At 45.2% G+C, this 13,183-nt stretch overlaps 1 protein-coding gene across 3 annotated transcripts in view; it reads right to left on the minus strand.

The window, feature by feature from the left end:
* Nucleotides 1–612: 612 nt before the first annotated feature.
* znf536 (zinc finger protein 536) overlaps nt 613–13,183 on the minus strand; it is a 103,189-nt gene continuing 90,618 nt past the window's right edge. For all 3 annotated transcript variants that reach the window (XM_076029871.1, XM_076029713.1, XM_076029795.1), the window contains 2 exons: nt 11,681–11,845; nt 613–3,722 (listed from right to left, as the gene is read on the minus strand). In XM_076029871.1, coding sequence (XP_075885986.1) covers nt 1,948–3,722; nt 11,681–11,845 — 1,940 coding nt within the window. In that variant the 3' untranslated portion in view covers nt 613–1,947. The remainder of the gene's footprint in view (nt 3,723–11,680; nt 11,846–13,183) is intronic.

Genomic DNA, 13,183 nt, shown 5'->3' on the forward strand with positions numbered 1-13,183 from the left:
CTCCACCGCCGGCGCCGCCACCCACAACACGAGGGGTTTACAAGTGGCTGCATAAAGAGCGACGGTGTAAGAAGTGCATTTTACCATGAAATAAAGGGTGGCCATTTTTCTCATCTGACGTGTAATACAGCAGCGCCTGGCAGGACTCTTTCTGAAGTTACTTTTTGAAAGAAAAAAATAAATAAAATGAAACTAGATTTTGAAATTTTATTCAATGCTACTTACTTTGTCCATGTTCATTTTACACACACATTTAGACCTGTTTGTGTTTGATTGGCTTCAGTCGGGGCTGTTTTCCCAAACACAATTGTACATTGAAAACAGTACTAATGTGAAAAAATGAACCAAATTATTGTTATGGCAAACATACTATTGTTAAGTTACACAGTAGTGACACAGATAGAGACCATACTGCAACTGTAAAGTCTGTCATGATATATATATATATATATATATATATATACATATATATATATATATATATATATGTATATATATATATATATATATATATATATATATATATATATATATATATATATATATATATATATATATATATATATATACATATATATATATATACATACATATATATATATACATATATATTCATAGCTGCATGTATGTATAATGATAATATAATGATGAATAATAACATGTACAGTCTTTTTCAATTTTTTTTCAATGAAAATACTGTATCCTGAATACAGAGAATTCTTCGGCTTTTAAAGGTCAACTATTCCAACTTGCAAGGGAAGTGCCCAGGCTACATAGCTTGCGTTACAGACTTTCTAATGAGACAGTACGTAGAGACTTTTGCATATAGATTGAACATCCAGCATTTTTTTTTTTTGTTTATAGATCAAATACATCTAAAACACGAGATATACAAAGTGTGGTGTCAAGACAATAGGTGATATTTAGTTAAATGGAAAGAGATGGAAAGATTTGGGGAAAAAACTAAACTAAATGAGGCTGCACTGCTTCAATAACGGCAATCATTTGCATTAATTGCTACTTCAATGTAGATGACGTAGATGATGACTGTAAGCATGTGCTCTAGAATTTCAGAATACCATCTAATGTACATTTATGTTAATGATACTATTCACTGATACTTTAAAAGTTAAAATCAAATATTGGACATTTATTATAGATTCAGATGTTTTCGAATTGTTGCTGGAAATTTTCAAACTAGAACTAATTTTCCCAATCAAATTCTTAATTCTTACAACCATTCCTTTATAATTGGAATTTCCTTAGCTAAATACTAGCTGTTTCATTTTAACACTGGTAGCACTCCTCCACCAGTTCAGTCCACAACTAAAAAACAGTATAGCAAAAAATTGGAGAAAAGAGGGGAAACAAATGCACTTCCCTTTCAGTGTGAAGGAGCGGCTGTAACCTTAGCAGAATCATGAAAGTTGACAGTTCATTTTTCACAGGGTCACAGATCGACGAGTCTTATAAAGTAATGGGCTTTTGGGAGCCGGCTTTATGAGAGCTAAGATAGTTAAGAGACATGTGAAGAAGGTGGCACGGGGAGCTGAGGTCCTGCTCTGACTCATCTCGGGTTATTCCCTCCATGCTGGGGAGCGGCAGGGTTGCACCGCACTCCCAGTAATATAAACGTGTAATAAAGATTAATCTGTTGCTAGTCGCTGGGCTGATGGCTTCTAAACTTGCTTGAAATAAGGCTGAAATCACTTCAGAGCCAATCTCAAGGCCTTCAGTGAGTGTCTGGGATTTCTTTGTGGGTGTCAGAAAAATACATATAAATAAAATATATGATTTTCTCGTGTGTATGCCGTTTATATCTATGCCGCATTTGTTCAATTGAATTTGTGTTTGTATTCATGACATGTGATGTGTGTGGCTTTCGCCTGGAGTGGGCGTTTCTGAGTAGACTGTTGTGGTCTACAGCATTTAAAGCGCCAGTTAGGGTTAAATGCACTCACCAGGTGCTTCCTGCCTCTTCATGCCCCCTGGGGTTGCTCCTCCACCTCCAAGGCCATTGTAAGCGGGATGGTTGTCATTGCTGTAGGCTCGGAGGACAGACAGCATGTTCATCTGCTGCTCCATGTGGGTCTGCTGCTCAGCCTTCAAGAGTCCTGGAGGACCTCCATGGGACACAAGGCCCATGTTTTGCTGCCACTGCTTCTCTAGCACCAGGGCTTGGTTCTTGGACTGGGGCACCATAGGAAGTGGCTTCATAGCAGAAGAGGATGCCACCAAACCAGTGCCACTCCTTGGGGTCAGGGGAGGTTCATCATGGAGTTGCAAAGGGTGGTTTTGGAGATGGTGTGAAGGTTGGATATCATCTTCTTCTGCCTCTATGTCCATTTGCCCGTTATTCACCCTTTCCTCCTCTGCCACCTCTGCCTCGTCATCCTCTCTGTCAGAGTTGTTCGGCTGTGTTTGCCTCTTGGGGGTGGTTGAAGGTGTCTCACTGGTACTGTGCCCCACGACTTTTGCAACCTCATCGTCAGATCTGTCTTGGTCCTCTTCTGCATCTGCACACGATCCTCTTTCAACAACCTGGTCGTCTGCAGCTGACGGTGGCTCTACAAAATTCTGTCTGGGCAGATTGAGGCTCTCTTCTTCACCTACATACCCTTGCAGGTTCTGGATAGCTCTGGGGGAGCCATCATACAAGCCACCGAACCTCCGGTAGAAATCACTTTGGAAAGGATTGTAGGGCTGATCAATGTGGTTGGTCCAGCTGCTCTGATTTTTCTCTCCGTCTGTGTCTCCATCTTTGTGAAGTGCCACAAGGGGGTTCTTGGTGTTGGCTGAGTGAATGGTGGAGGTGGTCGGAGAGGACTCTTCTTGGGGCTCCTTGCCTGTGTCGGATCTCTGTGGGTGAGTCTTGCCAAGATGGTTGGCTTGGAGGTGCAGAGCCATCAGCTCCAATGAAGAGGTGGAGAAAGAGCAAAAGAGGCAACCGTGCCAGGCCACATTGTCATGGATGGTTACTGAAGAGCCAGGGAGAGACCCAGATGCAGACTCAGGCCGGACTGACACTGACAAATCAAGTGGTTCATACTGGGAACCAGGTTTACCAGGTGCTGAGCTCTGTTTGGCTTCAGTTTTATCTTCTCTTTCTTGATCAGCCATGACTGGCCTCTTTGCCTTGGGCTCTCCGTTGTCATGGTAGCCATGGGCCGGGATCTGGACTGGACTCTGGTTGTCCTTCAGATCTTTCTTCATAGAACTGAGGACAAAGCTGTCCATGAAGGCCTGCAGAGAACCTTGGAAGTGGACTCCATTGCCCATCATGCTTTGGTAAGCCCTGCTCAGGTCAGAGAAGCCATCATTCGCAGCTGAAACCAGTGGGGACGGGACATCAGCTGCCTTCATGTTCTCCGCTGCGGAGGCTGATTCGAAACGGCGGTCTGCCCGCTCGCGCTCCCGGTCATGTGCAGACATCATGCTCGCCGACGCCCACTGGTGCGGAAGCAATGGGCCGGCCCTGAAGTCGAGGTTGGGGGGCATACCTTTGAAGACACTGCGGAGGACGTCAGGTCGGGCGAAGATGCCACCACCGGAACCTTTACCGTGATCTTCCTTGTGATCAGAAGCTGAGTTGTGGCCAGAGGAGGGGCCTGAGGTGGTGGAGCCATTTTGGCGCTCACGGTGGTGGCGCTCCAGGTGGTATTTCAGACTGGCAGACTGGGTGCCAGCGTAGTCACAATGAGGGCACCGATAGGGTTTCTCTCCTGAGAGGCAAAGGAAAAGACATAGAAACAGAAGGGGAAAGACAGAGAAAACAGTGTATAATTAACCTGATTATTAGACTGACTGGATATCAAAATCTATTTATTGGAGCAGGGAATGTGGACCCTAGGGTCATGTAACCTCCCTGAACAAAGAAAATTAGGTCAAATGAGCAGAGCTCACAAAAAAGATATGCATGTCATTAACTAATGCAGAAGATATTTTGCAGTTGCCCGGCTTTGCGGTTGATACCACAACACACACAATTTCCAACTAATTTAAAGAAAAAGATAAAGTCAAAGAAAATAAAATTGGAATAAACAAATTGTAGAAAAGCTGAAAGGGACATAATAGGAAATAGATATATAACAAAAAAAAAATCAAACCCATTAAAAACAGCAAAGCAAAAAAAAAAAGCGTGATCTTGCACTGACTATTCCACACACTGACTCTGATATACTGAAGTGCACATGTGTTGTTGCTTGTATGTGCGTGTGCGTGTGCGTGTGCGCGTGCGTGTGCGTGCGTGCGCGTATGCGCGTGCGTGGTTTTGGATGAAGGTGGGGGTGCACAGGAGCCGCTTGAATGTGGGTCGATCCCGGCCCGCCAAGTGAGCCATCACTCACATCAACACCATAAAAAAACATTTCACCATATGGTGCTTTCAGTCCACTAGCAGAGATAATATTTCCAACTGACAACAAAACTGTCTCGATGCTATCTCTGTTTGTACAAGTACGGGCTGAGGCGGAGGGTGCGGCTCGCTTTCTGCTCCTGCGTCTCCGTCCTTGTCAGCGTGTGAGCCCGCACATGTGGCCTTGTTTGCTGTCAGTTCTTTTCCCTGGCAATAAGGGTGCGATTTTTTTTTTTCCTTTTGGGTGGGGGCGGGGGTGGGGGGGAATTCCCTATTTGTTTTTCTTAAAGACGACGTCTCAGCCGCTATGCCTACAATCTCCGCCGCTCCAGATGACACACTATGATGCCCCAAAAGCAAAATTGAGTGAATACCACAGCATGCAAACATTAAGGGATTTTGAAACCATCACATTTGGTGTGATGCACACACTTGTGTGAGTACGGCACTGAGCTTAAGAACAATGTAACTCACTACGAGACAGAACAGATCAAAGAGATTTATACAATGGCACGAGAAAGGGTGAATCTGTCGCGCAACATTTACATATATTTATTTATACTGCACATCCATATTCATGAATATTCCTGATAATGGTATCACACCAGCATTACTCTGTATTATTCCAGAAGTGGATCTACCATTGGAATGATACTTGTGTTGAAATAGAACACATCCTGCAAGCAATTATAATGGGCTTGGAGTCTGAGCCAGATTTGGATTCATTAAACAATGAACAGAGAGGAGCGGTGGTGTGGAGGGGGGCGGGGGTGCTAAGCTTGATTTCTTTTTAAACATATACATAAAAAGTTCCCAGGGTGGAAATTTGGTTGGGGTGGGGGGATAACAGTGACTGTGTGAAAAGGGAGGATGGATCGGTGGAAAGAGAGAAGGAGAGGAAGGAGGCTTTAAGTTGTTTTTTTGTGCGTCTGCACATTTTATAAATATATGCGGCCATAAAATGTTTAGATTATACATATGGAAACCATTTTATGAAAAAAAAAACGGCATTGTTACGCAAGGCTGGTTTGAATGATTTAAGTCGGGCTGTGTAGTAAATCATGGATATAATTAGCAAATGGCATACTGCTCAAGTAATTTATCATTATTTAGAGGGCACCATTCCAGAAAAAGACTCTGTGATCTGCAGACCTACTGCAGAGTTCTCAAATACGGGGCCACAAACACCAACTCAATACAATATTGACACAGGAGAGAAACAGCTAGGAGGGCATACAAAAGAAAATTGAAGGTGGAAATGTTGAAGAGGGAAGAAAGAATGAGAGTCACAAAGCGGTGGGAGGGGGTGGGGGGGCATGCAGAGAGACAGATAGCCCTGACTATAGATAGAAAGACAGCGATTTGATATCTTTTCTTTTATGCTAGAGTGGCTATGAGGCATAGAGTATATTTAAAATAAACCGTACTAGATGAGCTTTTAACCCAATAAGTGCTTCTCCTGTGAGCTGCTGAACAGAGGCTCAGTGCTGATTTAATAAGGAAACGTCCCTGATGCAAATGATCATTCTCAATTCCTCTAACTGGACAAAATGATATTCTAGAAGCCAAATTAGACAGAAATTAGACTGATCTGATCCCCCTGCCATAAGAGGTTGTTAATGTGTGCATGTGTGTGCGTGCGTGCGTGCGTGTGTTAAGGGGTTAAAGAGTAATGCACCATTTACATGTCTGAAATGGGAAAAGCCGAGGGTACTGTAGGTTGAGCACTTGTTCTTTCAGGCTGACAAAGAAAGCAAAGCGCTAAAATAAATAGCAATACAATTATTACTGCATTTAAATAATAGTACTACATTTAAAAAAGGGGCCCAGTTTCTTTGGGCTTTTCATTTATATGAAACATTTTAAGATATATTGCAATTGCATGAGAAAGCCTAACAGCACATCTCCTACATCAGGTCCTGTTTATGTATCTGCATGTGAGTGTGTGCACCATTTGGAATGTGCGTGAACACATGTTTATGCATGCTTGTAGGCTTGAGCCTGTGTGTGTGTATGTGTCTGTGTGTGTGTGTGTGTGTGTGTGTGTGTGTGTGTGTGTGTGTGTGTGTGTGTCTTCGAGGGCCATTTGGACTGGTTAAGACATCTGCTCCATCATACGTCAGGGGCCTGGTGTGACATCTGGGGAATATACTGTATCCTGCCTTGCAACATTACACACAATTTACTGCTAAAGGTCATTATGTACCCGTTAATCCACTTTTAATTGATATCAGCGCAAACAGCACAACCTCCCAGCCACATGACAGATCGCTGCCGCCACAAAGCCAGAAAATTGCTGTTTGGGATCTAAAAATAGAACGTTAAAGTTCTGCCCTGTTGTCCTTTCTTGGTTCTGCTGGACAATGTTGGGTTTCCTTTCTTTCTTTCTTTCTTTCTTTCTTTCTTTCTTTCTTTCTTTCCCTGGCTGAGTGACAAAAACTGTTGATGTCAAAGAAGATTCTGTGGCTAAAAACTAGAGCCTTTGTCTATAACCAACCCTTGCTGCTTGTATGCAATGGTAGTGTGCCTCCCCTCAGTATGTGGATGTGCTGTCTTGTTACAATGCTATAGAAACAAGGATGGATAAATAACCCGGACCTGTGCAAGCCATTTAAAGTGGCTTCGATGATATAGGATATGTGGATATTTTAACCCTAAAAATACAAAATAATCCATAAATGCTGTTTTACAACACTTGAAGCATATATGTTGATGTGACCCCAGCCTTTTGCACTGCACATTCAAAGTATGCCACCATGCAACTCTGTATTCGCATTAGCAAATCCATTTATAAAAAGTTGCTTTTCCCCTGTACTTCTGTAATAACTTATTATATCAGGGCATATTACAAATGGGCAACGTGTTTTTTTTGCCAAATGTTACTTAAACTGAAGTGAACAGCACATTTGCTTTGGACTCTTTTTAGCTGCGGATTAATACACATTTAGTGCTCCAGTGAGCAGTCACAGCAGCAGGACAGTGTACGTGGGATTAGCTCAAAATATATTACAAACACTGCGGTCATTGTAATGAATTAACGTGTCACCCGGTGCAACACTGTGCCTCACTGATGTGTTTTTCAGTGCTGCTCGGGCCACAATGGAGCTCTGTTTTCACAGGAGTCCAACACAGTCAGTGGCCATTTTATCTGGTGAGCCGGGCAACAACAACAACTCACTCACGCAAACATTCGATACCTACGAAACTGACGCTCTCCTGACATTTTCACACCGCCGTCTCAAGAGCAAAGCGTGGAAAAAAGACATGAAACCCTCTGACCTGCAGCTCTCACGCGGTTGATGCCGCAGGTCAGAGGAGAATGGTCAGAGTGGCTTGGAAACAGTGACAAGCACCAACAACTGCGGTAACCACTTGTTAACAACGGTGGTGTGCAGGAGACCGTCGCCAAACACCTTGAACCAGACCCAGGGATACGCCTGTCAAGAAACAGCTATGGCCTAGCTGTGTGTGGACGTGTGGGTGTGGATCCTCTCCACTCGAATTAGCATTCTGCAGACAGTAGCAGATCCTCTGATGGCTAAATCTCAAAATCATCTCAAACTGGTAGCTCGGACAGGACAATGAGTTGATTATACCCAAATGGCCTTCGCAGACACCAGATCCTGATCCAACAAAGCACTTTTAGAGACATAGTCTAACCAGGGATTGCCATGATGGACGTGCAGACGGCAAATCTAAAGCAACGGCATGGGCCAAATGCAATGGGTCAAAATCTCTCAGACAATGTTGTCTAGTTGAAGGTCGTTGAATCTAGTTGAATCTATGCCGTAAAGAATAGAGGCACTCTTTAAGGCCAGTGATGGCACATAAGTCCCAGACTTGCTGCTAGGGACAATTTCTGCTCGTATTTTTTTCTCGTCTTTTCATGGGATTTGTTCACAATAAAGATATATTATTTGCGAGCCTTATCCTTTAAGTAAGAGGTTAGCGGTAAGTTGATGTTAATGCAGCAGGGATTATAGCTCTAAGTGAAGTAGAGAAACAAATCATATGGGATATGCATAGACTATGCACATACATAGAGAGGGGGCAGTGTCTTCCTGTTAACAGAGAGCGTCAAAGAAAAAAAAAAAAAAAAACGATACTTAATTAAAAAAAAAAAAAAGGGAAGCGAGGGGAGGGGGGTGTGATATATAGGGAGGGGAAGGAGTTGGAGGCAAGCAGGCTGTGAGGGATGGAGAGAAAGATCACAGGTCCCTGTTGATTCATCCTGATTACAAGGTTAGGTTAAGGTTAAGTGACATGGCCAAGTCCTGCCTCTCCCTTTTCCCTCTTTCTTCTTTGTCTCCCCGCTCTCTCTCCTCATTTAAAGGTGAGCAGGGACTCTTATTGGTTATGCGACTCTGCCTGAAGTTATGTGCGGCGATTGTCAAGAGCGAGGACCTTTTTATTTTTTACACACAGCTGCTTACTGCTAAATAGTGCCTTGTCCAGAAGGGGACAATCTGGGCCTCTAATTGCTGTCACTGAAGCCTAGATTCATTATGTGACTTTCCCATTAAAATGTGAGCATTAATTTGTATAATGAAATATCACCCTCTGCAGTGTGTTCATTAGCTGTGGCCCCACACTGCAGCACCGCAGTCGCACAATGTTAGCTACCTAGAAAACTGTGGTTAATTTTGCTAATGGATATTTTCCCACTCACGGTTCAAGAGGAAATTAATACTGTAACATTAGCTCTTTAACTTTTGGAGGAATTTAAAGTCACTTCATTCCTTTCAAGCCGCTGTTAGCTGCTCATTAATCTCCGCGTGGCGTTGCACAATGCCGCCTCGGCAGAAACTCCATTGTGCCACTCGCATTGCATTAGGATGAAGGGGGAGCGCGGCTGTCATCTGTGAATTTCTGTCTATTGTCACAAGAGCACATCGAGGTTCTCGAGCCCCCTGCAAAAGTCATCTCGTCGATGTAATCAGGATGTCACTGTGGAGCGGGTGTGATTAGGTTATGAGGATGATTTAAAGGCCACATGTTGGGGATGCATCAAGCCCTGGCCACAAGCTAAGGAGTGCAGCCGTGCTTACATGGGCTAATATCCAGAGAAACATTCCTTCCAAAAAGAACAACATCCTCGCGAGCCTCTCCCACTCGTGCCTCCAAGTCTGAGCCTTTAACTTTATTGTCTTTTTGACATATGGATGGTTAAATCCAAAACATACTGTGGAAATGAAATTAGATGGGCTCGGGCATCTGTGTGCCTTTTGCCACTTGGTTGAACGGCAGTCCTAGGTGAAGATCTGCGCTTCCTCCACGATGAAATATGGCCCACACGGGCATCCTTACCGAGAGACATAATTCATGGTCTCCCACCACCGGACCAGGATTCACTCCCACAAACTGACATTAACCCTGATTGTTTCCTGACTGCACTTACATTTCAAGGACATATCTTCAGTGCAACAATATCTGTCGACTCTGAAAGAGTAAGACTCAAATGGGCCACTTTTCAGCCTGAGTTAGATCGAGAATTTAGTATTTGTTAATGATACCGCAAATAATTTGCAAGCAGTCTGTCTGCAGTAATGATCACACTGATTGTACGAGCAGACACCCACCGGTGTCACCCGCCAGAAAGTAGAAGACGGAAAACAACAGCAGAGAAAGATGCAAACTCATCAAAGCTGTTTTTCTCCCGACTGAATTCCAGGGTTTCACCACAAATGTATCATTTCGGTGATGGCGCTCTTGATTCTTGAGGGTGCAGCAAAATGCAGTGTGCATGTACACGATGGACATTTAAGTTGTAACTGTGGTGACAATGCAAGTTGGTTCCCATTTACTTCAAACATGCAATTTTAGGGCGCATTAAAAAGCGCAGGAGTCCTTGGACAACTTTAGTAGGGCGTTCCAATGCAGACCAATAAGGGACAAATGCTTGGACGTATAAAAGCTGAATGTTTACTGCGGGATAAAGTCTATACATAACGAAGAGGGATAATGTGAATAAATCGCAGTAGTAGTAGTGCTAGTAGTAGTGGATTTGGAAGGGCAAAGCTAAGCACAAACAACAAGACATACTGTAGTGGATATTTTCTGTTAATCACAAGGTTGATGCCACAGAATGAAGGTTGACCCCCCCCGCCTCCCCCTCACCCCCCGACATATTTTGGCTGAATTTTGTTATTCTTTACAACCACAATCATAACAAAATTCCCGAAATTGCAACAATCAAGAGTTAGAAATCACTGTCATTACCAAGACTGAACATTAGGATTCCAACATATCCCAACTATACTATTTACTAATACCATCTCGACCGTGTTTACAGGCAGCAGCCACTCACTTCGAGCGCGGCTGTCCTGAGTCGCGGTGTGACCTCTGCACGATCCAATTGCGACTTTTTTTTTTTTCTTCTTTTTTTTTTTTTGGGATAGTCAGAGGGGCGTTTGTACTTTGCAGAGTGCAGGGACCCTGGCGGCTGTCCACAGTCCACATCATGTGACTGACTGAGGCCTCAGCCGCATGCCAGATAGCAGCGGACAGTGTGTGACAGGAAGCCCGGTTGGCGGGGGGGGGGGGGGGGGGTTGTTGGGGAAGCATGGGCTGAGTTTGGGTCGAGTTGCCCGATTGGAGAACAATTAAAAAGAAAAAAAGATAAATCTATCCGCAACATCCTCGCTGTCACGCACACCTCCGATCTGTGGACAGACCGTCTTTGTTTTGCCACAAAGTTATTCAGAGTTAGAGAGTGTGAAATTGCCTCTGAGTGATGTAATGGGAGGACACTGAACCCTTGTTGTGTTAATTAGAGCTCAATGAAATGATGAGTATGAAGAAAGTGAATAATAAGGCCATAAAAACAATGAGGGACATTGTTTGGAAACACATATTCCTACTTGTAAATGACTTTGTTTGTTCCAGCGAAGGTTTTTTTTGTTGGGGGGGGGGGTCTGACGTTGTGAACCAAACAGGGCAAAGATGCAGGTGAGAATGACAGCATGTGTCGCTAACGAGCTGAGATCACTGACTTCTCGTGGTGCCGCCCTGACTCTAGTCGTTTTGCTTCATTTTAATCGGTGTATTTTTACAACCCTGTCGTAGAATTTACGTAAAATAACAGTAAAAAAAAAAAAAAAAAGAGATACTGCGAGGCTAATACAGAATCAATTAATGCGCCGCATATCTATCACGCGAGAGGCGAGACAAGCCTCCAATATCTGATTAGGCCAAAAACTCATAAACCAATATGTCGAGCGAACCCCCAGCAGGAGCGTCAGTGCGAGCGGCGCCTGTGAATTTTGCATGAGCGACGATAAATGTTTCATTGGCGGAGACGTGGCAAGCGCCGAGCCACTTACTGACCTGTGTGTATCCGCAGGTGGACCTTGAGGTGGTGGGAGGTGCGGAAGGACTTGCCGCAGTAGGGGCAGTCCTTGGAGGACGAGCCCTGGCTGCGCTCGCGGTGCTGCTGGGGCAGCGCCGGCTGGACGCTCCCGGCCGCTTTGCCGGCCGCGTCCTCCCCGACATCTGCGGAGGAAGACACACGGAAGGTGAGCTGAGTGCCACTTCCAGCCAGCAACACCCTCCCCAAGCCAGATACAGACACACGTGTGACAGCAACACACTTTTTTTCATCTTTTTCTTTTCTTTTCTTTTCTTTTCTTTTCTTTCACTCTGCCTGCCTCTCATTGTCCCGTTCCTTTCTTTTTTTCTTTTCTTCCTCCCTCCCCCTCCCAAGCGGGACGGCGCACAAAGTTAAACGCCTCAAAACGGGGTTGGCGGACGTTTTCCTCCCCCCTTCCTCCTCCTCCTCCTCCTCCTCTTCCTCCTCCTCCTCCTACCGCGCAGAACGCTGACGGCTCGCAAGCTTTTCTTCAGACGCGGGCCGCGGTCCTGAGATACAACCCCCCCCCCCCAGTTTTTCCTTTTTTTTTTTATCACTCTGGGTTGAAGAAAAAAGAAGAAGAAGGAGGAGAAAAAAAGAGGGAGAAATTAACAATGCGAAATGAGACAGAAGGCAGGCCGAGGGAGACGGAGGCAGGCGGATTCGGCTGCGTCAGCATCGCCGCATCTCCGCACATCTATTTCCCGCGACCCGATTTTGACAGGTAGCTGTCAGAGATATGATAGGGTGATAACGGCTTTGACCCCGCCCTCCGCCGGTGGGGGGAGAGAGAGAGAGAGAGAGAGAAAAAAAAAAAAAACGATGATGCACAGTCTAGTGAAACGGCAGCGTGTTATCAACGCAATCGCCGCCCCCCCCACCCTCCACCCTCCACCCACCCAACTCCCGAAAATATGAATCTGGAATGACTGACGACAACCTGGCAATGTGTTGACAGCAGCATAATCTGAGGTGACGGCGGTGGAGGGGGGGGGGCGGGTGTCACCGTCGGCCTTGCGCGTGCCGGCCTGGTTAAGGGAGCCTGTGATGTGCTGACAGTCGGGAGTGCGGCGTCTAAAAGGCGCGTTAAGTAGAGGGTGAGGGAGCCGAGCACAAAGGGACCAAAAAAAAAAAAGAAAAAAGAAAAAAAAAAAAACGGCAGCCGCTTTCATTTGTCGTGTCGTGTCGCCGCCGCGCGAATTAAAAATACCCGGCAGCAGCTCCGGCAGCGTTTGACGGACGTCGGCGTGCAGGAGGTTCGACATCAGCCCACACAGCCCAACAACTGTCAGCACGCGCTTTCGCGGTTTCATCGCCGTGAAAATGTTTTTTTGGGTGGGAGGAGCCGGCCGACGACGCGCGTTCAAGTGACTTCGGCGACTCGAGCGATCAAACCGCAAAGCCAATCGGCTCCACGGCCTTCGGACAAAGAAAGCGGCCGCCGCGCTTTACGTGCTTGTTAAAGGTGAAGCTATTACAAC

Source organism: Nelusetta ayraudi, unplaced genomic scaffold (assembly GCF_046127955.1).
Source record: "Nelusetta ayraudi isolate G7.1 ecotype Tasmania unplaced genomic scaffold, CSIRO-AGI_Nayr_v1 ptg000002l, whole genome shotgun sequence".
Classification (NCBI taxonomy): Eukaryota; Metazoa; Chordata; class Actinopteri; order Tetraodontiformes; family Monacanthidae; genus Nelusetta; species Nelusetta ayraudi.